Source organism: Panthera onca, chromosome F1 (assembly GCF_046562875.1).
Source record: "Panthera onca isolate mPanOnc1 chromosome F1, mPanOnc1 haplotype 2, whole genome shotgun sequence".
Taxonomy (NCBI): Eukaryota; Metazoa; Chordata; class Mammalia; order Carnivora; family Felidae; genus Panthera; species Panthera onca.
Window position 1 is genome coordinate 28104330 of NC_138355.1, and position 12094 is coordinate 28116423.

At 41.0% G+C, this 12094-nt stretch overlaps 1 protein-coding gene across 4 annotated transcripts in view; it reads right to left on the reverse strand.

The window, feature by feature from the left end:
• Positions 1 to 12094, reverse strand: part of NPL (N-acetylneuraminate pyruvate lyase) — a 37819-nt gene continuing 25725 nt past the window's right edge. For 3 of the 4 annotated variants that reach the window (XM_060643760.3, XM_060643757.3, XM_060643759.3), the window contains 6 exons: positions 10498 to 10590; positions 9645 to 9793; positions 9479 to 9525; positions 6804 to 6888; positions 3639 to 3678; positions 1 to 593 (listed from right to left, as the gene is read on the reverse strand). In XM_060643760.3, coding sequence (XP_060499743.1) covers positions 409 to 593; positions 3639 to 3678; positions 6804 to 6888; positions 9479 to 9525; positions 9645 to 9793; positions 10498 to 10590 — 599 coding nt within the window. In that variant the 3' untranslated portion in view covers positions 1 to 408. The remainder of the gene's footprint in view (positions 594 to 3638; positions 3679 to 6803; positions 6889 to 9478; positions 9526 to 9644; positions 9794 to 10497; positions 10591 to 12094) is intronic. The other variant, XM_060643762.3, reaches the window with a different exon arrangement.

Here is a 12094-nt window from a genome sequence, read left to right on the forward strand (position 1 = left end):
TAGATTCCAAATGAATATTTATTAAAATGAAAGTACATTATACGGGTTTAAAATTAGAAAATTTTAAAATAGGATTAAGAATCAGAAATCAAGATAATGGGAGCTCCTAAAGGCAAGTGGAATGAATCACTTATAATTTTCCTCTTGATTCCGTTTCATCCATATAAGCAGAAATTTCTCCACAAAAATGTTGTGAAATATTGAATGACTTAGGGTTCATGACCCCATTTAGGGTTTTTGCCCCTTCACAAAAATTAAACATTTTAGGATCATAGAATGTACTTAAATACTTGTCGATTGAGGTGAGATTTCATTTGTTAGAAAAGTGTTTAGTTCAAGTTCATTTAAAAAGCCCTTGAGAAATGAATGCAGTATTCAAGGTACACACTCTGATTTGATAGAAAGGCCTTAGCTACAGGATTCCAAGTTTCTATCCTTTAAATCAGTGGAAGAAAGGAAATCCAGGCTCTCCAGCCTAGCTTTGGCTTCATCAATAAACTCTCTGGAAGCTCTCTGCAGCGGAGGCCGGGGTGGGCCCATTGGAATCCCAGAAACCAGAGTCATGATGGCTTTCGTCTGCGACACTCCAAAACCTAGACAAGAAAAACAAATGATGAAATGTGACTGGGACTGTCCACTTTGCCACAAACATCTCAAAGCGAGATCACATTCTTACAGTGACTTCTATGACAGGATAAGGTGGGAATAAAAGAGGGGAACATTTCCGGTCACTATGGCAGACTGAGCAGACACAGGAAATTCCTCTTCCTGTCTCAAACACATAGAAAAGATGGAATATTTTAAACAACTTGACAAACAGTAAAACAAAACAAAGGAAGACTCAAAGTCAACCTCAGAAACAAGGAGGGACCAAAGGTATCGGGAAGAGAGAAGTCAGTGTGGTGAGGAGTTGCTGAAGCCAACTGGTCCAGGAGGATAATCTGATTCAGGGATATACTGCCATGGATCGAATGATAGGACTTCATCGCTAAGACAGAATTTAGTTCAAGTAAATCTAAGAAGTCCCTGAGAAACGCACTATTTAAGATGCTGCTGTTTTAGAGCTGGTGTTATAAAGCTGGTCAGGAATCCAAGAGGAAGCCTTGGGTCTGTGCATAGAGGGGGTTGAATTAAACTCCCTGTGTGAAACTGGGAGCCAGCCTGCCAGCCTGGGCATAGAGAGGCAAGGAAGCTTCATTTCCACCAGGGTTGTGGATGGAAGAAGATCATATGAAAGAAACCCTAAGCTTCTGCCATATATGAACACTGGGTCCACATTTGCATTAGGTACTTGGTGTAAGAACTGGATTAAGAAATTAACCTAAAAACTGGTTAGAATTGGTGAAAGCTCCAACAGAGGCAAATGTAAAACCACTTGTTAGGACACCTTATAAACTAGAGCACAAGAAAACAAGTCTCTGAAGACAAATTCAGAATTAAAATTTACAAAACACATGAGAAAAAGAAGTCACACAAGATCTAGCAGATGCTTAACGGACAAATCTCACATCCTGAGAATTGATGATACAGAAATATCTGGGGGAAAAAACAAAAAGAAATACTAGAAATGAAAAATTTACATTCAGTGAAATGAAATAGTAGAAAACAGAGCTAAACATAGAATTAGGGATTTTGAAGGCGGATCTAAGGAAACAATACAGCACAGCCAGATATTTGTTTTAATCAGCTATGGTTTTTAGATCTAGGGTATGAAACGTAACTTTCTTTTGCTAAGTTAACTAATTGAACATTGGGAAGGAAAATACTAACATGACCAAAGATACAGTATAGTTTGATGAATGCAAAATGGCCCTCCCAGGCTTATTACAAATGGTGGAATAGGGAGCTACCCTCATAGTAAGACTACAAGTTTATTTATTTATTTATTTTAAGCATTTATTTTTTGAGAGTGCAAGTGGGGGAGGAGCAGAGAGAGGGGGACAGAATCTGAAGCAGGCTCTGCACATATAGTAGCAGCAAGCCCGATGTGGGGCTTGAACTCAGAAACCACGAGATCATGACCTGAGCTGAAGCGGATGCTCAACCAACTGAGTCACCCAGGTGCCCTGTAGACTACAAATTTATTAAGATAGTCTCTCCTTGACTAAATCACGAAAGCTCCAACCTGCCAAGGAAGTCTGAAACGATTTCTTTAAAGATGTGTTCTCTTAAATCATAAAAATTATCTTCAAGAGTCCACATTCAAAACGCAAATATTCTGGGGGCACCTGGGTGGCTCAGTCCATCAAGTGTTTGACTCGATTTCAGTTCAGGTCAGGATCTCACAGTTTGTGAGTTCAAGCCCCACAACGGGCTCTCTGCTAACGGCATGGAGCCTGCTTGGGATTCTCTCTTTCCCCTTCTCTCTCTCTCTCTTATGAAATAAATAAACTTAAAAAAAAAATGCAAATATTCTGGCAAGAGTATCAGCTAGTATGTTAGAGCTCTATGTGGCAGAAATGTTGCAGTGTCACTGCTAGACGATCTTATATGTACACAAGCACACTTTTAGCTCTAGTTTTAATAGTTTAATATTTATTTAAATGTACCTTAGGAACATACACACCTACCACACCAAACCCACAATTTTGTGAAAAGTATGGCTTAGGTAGGACAAGGGAATAATATAGTACTTGTGGCACATAAATAGGACAACAATCATGGAAGTGGAAGAGCGAATGGGAAACAGCGTCTTCAAAGGATTAAGAGAGCTAGTGGAGGACCTTGCAGGAATGAGGTGCTCCATATGATAGGTGCTTGGAGCTCGGGAGGAGTTGCCAGAAGACAAAAGGCTCTGAAAGGGAGGTGGGAGGTCTGCCAAGAACAAACCTAAAACCTTTCCTGGACTCGACCCAAGTTCTCAGAAAGGGCCAACCTCCTCAAGAGGTGGACTAAATGGTGGCATTTGTCACGGGGTAAGATTTAGGAGATTGTGAGGAGGTTTCTCTATGCAAATTTACTGTATTTCCCTCAAATTCTACTCTGTCCTATTATCCAAACCTCCATCATCTGAGCTTACTTATGTTAATAAACTCTCTTTACATTGCAAATACTCTTGGGAGAGCTGCCAGTCATTCACAATTTAGTAAGGTCTGTGTTCAGACTGCCTTCCCCCACCAAGCCCTCAGGCTGAAATCTGTGTGGTAGAATTTTAATGAGCAAGGGCAGGATGGTGGGAGAAAAGGATAAAAAAAATGGTGTGCAGAGGCGGGGGAGGCAAACAAAGTGATAAAATGGAGGGTTGAGATTTGTGGAAGGGTGCCAAAGACCCTCCAAATAGGTTTACTTCACCATTTTATAGGGTTGGCCTTAAAGCTAGTATTGGAAATAAAACTCTGCTTGCAACGGAACAGGAAGAAGTGTCCTTGTTGGGGGAGCCTGGGTGGCTCAGCTGACTGAATGTCCGACTTCAGCATAGGTCACGATCCAACATTTGGTGGGTTCGAGCCCTACATTGGGTTTTGCACCAACAGCACAGAGCCTGCTTCAGATCCTCTCTCCCTTTCTCTCTGCCCCTCCCCTGCTCTCTCTCAAAAATAAACATCAAAAAAATTTTTTTTTTGGTGTCCTTGTTGAACCCTCACAGTGATGGTGTTCCATTTCCTTTATACTCATAGCAGGCAAAGCAGAAAACTTACCAAGTTTGAGCACAAAGTTGATAAATCTCTGAATGCAAAACTGGAAAGGAAAAAGAAAAACACAAATCTATAGTCAGTATTACTAAGCTGTGATAACAATTTAGAAATTTTGGAAGTCAAAGGACAGAAACCCCAAACTAAAAAGCCCACACACCCTAGTTGTCTGAAGGCCTGTCAGAGTGGAAAAAAACAGCCAAGTGAGGTTGGGGTTGAGATCCACCCAGGAGAAGGTAGGATCTTTTCACATACATAAGCTTTATTAAAAGGGCTCTTGCAGAAAACAAGCGCCAAAGATAGAATTGTAAGCTAGAGCTAAGATGGGGGCAGGCACCCTTTATTCATCTAGCTTGCATAGCTAAACTATCAGCTATTGTGGCTGTTCTCAAACAGGGGTACACTAACCTCTGGGGCACTTTCTTTCCAAGATACCTAAGGGACACTTAGCCAAGGCTAAGATTTATGGGGATAAATAATTTCTAGATCCTCAACATCCATAAATGCTATTTTCTAAAACTGATGAGGGGAAGAATTCGCATGTAATACAGCTACAGGTTGTCCTTTTGTATTTCCTTTTCATAGTCCTTTTTCTCCCACTTTTGAAAAAAATAAAGACATACCTCCCATATCACTGCCTTGGGACACCTCTGGGAACCAAATAAAGGAGCAGATCAAAATACTGGTATGGGCACTGACAAAGTGACAAAGCGACTCCTCTAATTAATGGGTAACGAGTCCTCTAAAAAACCATAGGGCTTTCAACTTCTTGCTTTCAACATTATTTTCAATGTTGCTACCCAGGCTGTTAGCTGAAAATCACTAAAGCATTCTGTGATTTTTAACATGACTCAAAAACTGTTCAAAGAATTGAGTGACTTTGCTGTAACAAAATTTCTTCCATTCCTACAGGGTTTCGCAGCACTCATTTCTCTAAAAACCAAAACCAGAAATAATATCGATGCTGAAATTAAACTCATGCTAGCATTAAGTAATATTCATCCAAGAATTTGTGAACTAATTCATAAGAAAAAGACTCCATCCGTCTCATGAAGAGATGCCTTTTCAGTAACATTTTACTCTTACGTTGTTTTCATCAACTGTATACAGTCTAGTAACAGAAAATTCTGTGCAGAATGAAATTCTAACACCCAGAACCTTACAAACATGTATGTATTTATGTTCTTTTCTCCCTCTCACACAAACTGTAGCACATCACATTCATGACTCTATACCCTGCTGCTTTTTTACATTTAATATATCATGGAATATTTCCAGGCCTGTACATAGAATTCACCCTTTTAAGGGCTGCATAGAATTCCATTGCGTAACTCAAACACAATGCATTTAACCATTTCCTTATGGGTGGATATTTGGGTTGTTTCCATCTTTTGGTATTATAAACAAGGTTGTACGGAACATCTCTGTACGTGTGTCATTTCACTTATGTAAATATAACAGATGGCATTTAAGTCCATTAGAATGAATAAATTCTGCCCTAACTTTTTGCTTCTTCACTTGATTGTATATTCCCTTAGAGCAGAGACCAGTATTAATGAAGTTATGCACTTGGCCCAGCCCTTGGCATATAAATAAATGAGTAAATGAGACCCACTCACACTAGCCTTCTATAAGGATAAAACAGAGAATGTGGTAAACTAAATTCCTTACCAATACTATTTTGAGTGGGACTAATGGGGGAAAAGAAAGAGATGGAAACCGGACCAGTCAATGAAAGAAACCACTAAATGGAAGGGCTCCTATCACAGCTGTTTTACTGTCTACTCCATCATATGGTTTCCCTGTCATTCAGCTTAGAACAGATTGGAATTTTCAGAAATAACTTTCACTGGGAAACTAAGGAAAAAGAAAATAACCATCGGTGCAAAAAAAAAAAAAAAAAAAAAAAAAAGGCAAAGTCTGCACAATTCAGACAGACTTATCTTAATTTAAACCAAAGTCTTGTCAATGTTTGGTTTAGTTGGCAAAGCTTCCTAAGTCCCTACCCTGTTCTTGTTCTCAGCTTCACGTGATCTGAGGCTGAACAAAGGCAACTATTAAATCAGCTATTTAAACTTGAAATAGGAAGTAGATTTAGGATCGCTCAATGTTCAGGTCTAAAAGGTGGGGAATTAATCATTCCTGGCAACTGCTACCTCACATTCTCTCTGACTTGGAGCTCAGGTCACCCCCTCTCCCTCTAACCTCCAGGATGTTCTGCACTTCTGCTCTATAATCTCTAATTTCCCTAAAGGCAGCCTGTCTTGTTAAAAAAGATTCCTTATCTGAATCTTATTGGGACTGAGCACCTGCTCTGATCTTGCCTATGCCTTTCATTCAGCTTATTTTCTTGGGATACTCTACTCCGTCACTTTGATTATTATACTCTACTCAGTCACTTTGATTATTTACTATTTCGGAGGCCAAGTCCTTCTCTTGTGCCTACGCTCTTTCTTTCCATCCCGTTCCACTTGTGTCGAGTACACATATTACCCAGCTGCGAGATTGGTTCTGCCCTTCAGGAGTCTCTTCATTCTCTGGACAGCTGGCCTGTCCTCCATGTAGCATTAACAGTGGCCACTATCCCCCCCAGGTCCTCCCTGTAAAGCATCGTCTCCTGCTGCTTTTCTCTTCTTAGTTCAAAGCCAGTGTCTCCTTTTAGATCACTCACTAGCCTCTTGTTTCTGCCTGGTGGATGCTTCCACCAGTTCTCAGCACACTGCAAGTGAAGGTGACTGACTGGCTCTGACTTCAGCTCAAGTCTTCCCATTTGGGGTTACCAGCTTCACAGCTTCTTCATAAACTCTGGAGACTTGGGTGTCAGGTCCTCAAGGGGACAGCATTTGGTCACATTTTTCCCAGAAATCTATCACTGTTATTTCATACTCACAAAAATACTTTGAACATAGAGTAAAAGATCGTTTGTAGGAGGAACAGAGAGAGATCATTCCCGTACAGGGCCGGTCCTGATTAGCTTGCAGGGAACACAGACAATGGGGACAGGTTTGGTTTTAAACAAGAACAGGTAAGAAGCAGAAGGAAAATGAAGAGAGAGGCAGCTGGGCAATTTAACAAGGGCAGGTAAGGTAGGAGTGCTGATGAGAAAGAATAAGAATTATCCAGTGGAAAGAAAAGTGGCTGTGATTTATGTGAAGGGAAAATCAAGTTAACCTGATGGTTCAGGGCTGAAGAGAAGTCCTTTCGTTCAAAAGCCTCCAACATCTGGTTTGTCTTTTTTCCCAGGTAGTTATAGGTACTAGAAAGAAAACAGTATACACTGCAAGATCAATAACTCAGCGGGAGAGATTCTTCTAATCCCTTTGATGCTTAAAAGGGAAAAATATACCAGGCCTTCCAGAAGTGTATTTTTTGGCCCTAATCTATTAGAGATCAGGTGTCTTCAGTTCTGAGTTTTGTAGCAACACTAAGCAGTGCCAAGAGGAGGCACAGAACACCAAAGGGGATAAAGAAAAGGAAGAAAAATGGAAAATGATAAAGTTAGAAGAAAAGGGAAAAAAGCAGGAGATGGAGTTAGTGTATTTGGTAGGGAGTAAATGAGGCCAACACCTGCCTCAGGGCACATGTGCAGGCACAATGCTAGCCAAGAGCTGTGGATAAAATATAGCATCTGAGCTGAGGCCTTGAAGTCTTATGCTGAAGAACTGGGTGAATGGGGCAAATCCCAGCAGATTGTCTAAATTCTCTGCCCAGTTTATACGCTACCTGTAATATATACGCTTAATTCATGTATTATCTAGAAGCTAGTTTCTAATAATAATTTTAATAAAGATAATAATAAAACAGATCATTTACTGTCTATTGTGTTCCAGGTGCATGACATAAATCATGTCTAATCCTCTCAAAGCCCTGCAGGGTAAGCCTGGCTTCTGTTTCACTGTGAAAAAACTCCAGCTTAAAGAAGGCTACAGAGTTGTGGCAAAGGCTTTCACCACCTCACACCACCATCTATTACAATTCAGCAAACATAAAAGTGAGAATAAGTCCTTTGATCTGATAGAGTGTAGGCTGGAAAAAAAAAAAAAGTCTCTAGCTACCAATAAAGACAAATATCTTAGACTAATCACTGAATTCTTAGAGAAATTGGCAAGGTAGATGTTTACAGAAATTCTTAACAAGGATGCTTCCCCAGTGTCGAGCGACTTCTCATAGAGTTAAGTCAATATCAGAAAAATATATTTATCTTGGTATATGAAGAACAGAATGTTGTTGGTACTTCATATATGTAGACCCTGGAATGAGCAGCAAGGGATTCCAAGAATGTGAAGTTCCACATTACCTTCTGGTCATAAAGTAAGGAAAAATAAAACATAATAGCTGAGATAAGTCACTTATAGATGTGGAACACTTCTAGGTCACGATATGTATGTGAACGTCAGAGGAGTTTCAGAATACTAAAATTCAAATCCCAGGGGTCTTAGGCATATTTGGTTAGAGAGAATGTGATTACAGTGAAGAAGAAATAAAGTCTAACCAAATGTACTTTGCCTCCAGAATGTTGACAGAATTAAAAATGCCAAATGGGGGCCAAAAAAACAAAAGTCAAAAAAGTAAGAATTTACAGGGGAAAAAAAGTAAGAATTTCACAGCCAGCATATCCAGGCATTCAGGTCTCCTTGGCAGAAATGTCCCTGTAGTGACAATGGATATTTCCGGCCATCCTGACTTGGTGAATAAGCCATTAAATTATCCAACTTAATTATTCTTTTCTTTTAAATAAATTTTTAAGTTATTTATTTATTTATTTATTTATTTATTTGAGAGAGAGAGAGACAGACAGACAGACATCGCAAGTGGGGTAGGGGCAGAGAGAGAGGGAGACAGAGAATCCTAAGCAGGATCTGCACTGTCAGCACAGAGCCTGTCATGGGGCTCAAACTCATAAAACCATGAGATCATGACCTGAGCTGAAATCAAGAGTCGGATGCTTAAACGACTGAGCCACCCAGGAGCTCCCAACTTAATTATTCTTCATCAAAGCCGCACTCACCAAGACATGTTATCAATATTACTTTGCTTCTCCCTACACTTTTCCTATAGGGAGGAAATGTCCTTTCAGTGAATACAAATTATTTCAATCAATCCCTTGTAGGCACTTTTCTAATAAATTAGGTTACCATGTGCAGTGGACATGCTAATCGAATTTCCTGCCTTCCCTAGCCTGTCTAAGTAGGCATCAGGCCACATAATTCTACTTTCTTGGCTGCAGGTGACTGGACTTCAGGCAAACTGAACAGGAGGTGCGATCTGGTGACACCCTGAGGTGCCATGCTTGGGCAGCCACGATTGGCCATGTGCACACGCTGACGCACAGCAAGCCCACGTGGAGAGCCAGAGGGGAAATAGAGGGGTGCGCAGAGAGACACAGGGGCGAGAGTCTCCAGAGGGCCACAGACAGGAGAGTGCTCTGCTGTGGCTGCTGAGAGATTTGCAGTTCTGGGTTCTCATCTTCTCTGAGGCCTGGCTGCACTTCCTCCTCTTGAGTTTTATGTAATTTTCCAGTAGTTTATACCTTATCTTTGTCTACATTAGCTCCTTTGAATGGGTTTCTGTTACTAGTAAGTAAATAATTTCTGATGGGTTCTGTGCATGCTCTTGGTTCTGGTGCCTTACCTCTGATTGCAGCAGAGGCTTGTAGGGACAATGATTGGGTTGCTAACAAACTGCTATGCCCTACTTAATTCCTTTGTACTGAAAGACTGGGGGAAAGAAAGGCAATTTGTATTAAAAACGGTGTTTGTGCAAGAAGTATAACGAATTAGGTGGTGACTACCTCTCCCTGGGGGACTTGACATTTATAACTGTTGGGAAAAATGCGTCATGCTTACCTGCCCACCGCTCCCGTCGCTCCCATCACCAGAGCACTCAGCAGTTGCTAGTCAAAAACAGACACAGAGTATTCGCTTTTATGAACAAGAGAAAGCGAGAGGCTGCTGCTCTATAGCTTTATAAATGGTTCCAGAGGGCAACTAACCTGACAAGTGAGCGACTTACCTCATCCACCCCAAAAAGGAAAGCAAACTGCCGCTCGCGATTCTGATCAACACATTGCCCGAAGTCTAAGAGATCTGTGTCACTGAACTTCAGCCCTTGGAAGGTGGGGATCTTCTCCTGAATCCCATCCAGCAATTCCTCAGCACGAACTGCTCAAAACAGTCAATGCCTCACTAATCTGCACACTCCAGAAGATGCCAAACCGCGTCTTGTAGGTCCCCCTGCATCGGCACAGAGTGCCAGAACCTGTTCTCAGCTGGACGTCACGCACCCTCACCTAGTAGTTCCTGTACACTTGTCAAATTACAGCCCCAAACCTTCTGTTCTTTGAAGACAACACGTGCATGTTTCCAAGGCGCAACTTCTACTTTTTTCTTTTAAGGAAGTAGAAAGGAATGAAATCTAAAAAATAAGCCCCTAAGAAATGTCATCTAATTGTAACGATCTCCTTGTTGGAGAAGCATAGTAACGACAAAAGAAAAGCCAGAAGAGAAGTGAGGAGGGCTCAGGGTACCTCAGTACCTACCGCACTGAGAATACGGTAGAGGACATGGCAGACACAGTCTTTCTCCTTGAGGGTCTTACAGGCTTGTGTCTTCTCATATAAGAAGCAGGGGTGTGTGTGATAGACACAACATATCTGCTAGAAGTGCCTACGTGTCAGCTCGTCTTTCACACTTAAAAACTTCCATTATAAGGAAGGGTCAACGATGGATAACACTGACTTATTGTGGATCAACTGGAACTGTCTGGTCAACAATATTATGCTTTGATGATGTGGGGTGGAGTTTTCTTAGTGAAACGGTAAGATATGGGATGGAGGGACAGAAACATTGAAAGAAGCCACACTTACTCTTTACCCCTGTCAAGGCAGGGATGTGATAGTAATAAAATGGCAATGCTGGGGCCGCAGCAGCCACCTCCTTTAGGAAATTAATCAAGACATCTGAAAGAAGAGCAGGAAAAGCCGTGGTGTGAACAAGCATATAAAACACTGGCTTTCCCTGCTAAAAAAAAAAAACAAAAAAAAAGAACCATCTAATGAAATGCAACCATCCCTCTCAGCAGCTGAAAATTCTTGATCACTCTTACCATCCCTGAGATTGTTACGGCAATGTCATTGCAGCTTGTTCCATTCAAAGTTTTATTTTCCTTTCTGGAGAAAGGCCAAAATAAGATGATCACTTTCGTACCATACTAAAATACTATTAAAAAACTGGTGCAAACCCTCCCAGATATTAAGAGAAGATCATGAAATACTCTCATAAAAGCCAGAAGCCCATCAAGAAGACTTTTATGCTCTTTTCCCACAAGGGTTAAACGTGGTCAGGGAACAACAAGGAATCTGCATTAGGATCAGAATCATCAAGTTTTAACTGAGAAAATTCTACAACAAAGAGGTAAACAACATTTGCTTAAAGAGGGAAGTTATAAGAATAGAGGCATATCTCACAATAATTCAACCAGAGGCTGGTTCTTTCCCTGTTTGGGGAGAAATCCAGATATGGCAGAAGAGAACTCACTCTACTTTACTGAGAAGTTGCGATTTCCTACATCATCCACTGTGAGCTTCAACTGCAACATTACTACAGATGATAAATAAATCTAGCAGACTTGCTTGCACTTTGGCTAGTGGGAGAGATATTTAAAGAAAAATTTTTTTTAACATTTATTTATTTTTGAGAGAGAGAGAGAGAGATAGAGCACAAGCAGGGGAGGGGCAGAGAGAGGGAGACAGAATCTGAAGCAGGCTCCAGGCTCTGAGCTGTCAGCACAGAGCCCAAGTGGGGGCTCCAACTCACCAACTGCGAGATCATGACCTGAGCCTAAGTCGGATGCTTAACCGACTGAGCCACCCAGGCTTCCCTAGCTGTGTATTTATTAATCATGCATTCAATCATGGATTGTCTGTTTTCAATCTTTTCAAAATTTGCATTTCTTTGTTTGTTAATCAGGAGGATGAAAAAGACTCAGTATACTTGGAAACCACAAGTAGTTTCCATAGAGAAAGCAGAGAAGGAGAAAGCAATTAACTTGTTATTTTGGGAGACAATGGATGTTTCTGTGAAATCTCCCTCAAATTCATTACTCATTCAATCTTGAATAGAACGTGTATTCTCAAGATGCCCATCACTTATATTCCTCTGTTTTGAGAAAACCGGTCCCATGTTTTGCCATGTTACTCTGACACTGCAAAACCGGCTGGACTAGGAGTGAACACCTGACTCAAACAGGCACCTATAGGCTGACCTGGGGCTTGGTGGATGATGACCCAATCAGATTGTTTGGCAAAGGAGTTGAAGCCCTTCTCAAAGGAGTATTTTCTCACATGGATCCAGGGAGGCCAAATATCCTGGACCACTGCTGTGTACTACTGCAACTGCACACTGTCAGTCCATAAAACTTTACTTTCACGAGTTCAGTGTAACCATTTTGAATGAAGGCAAAAA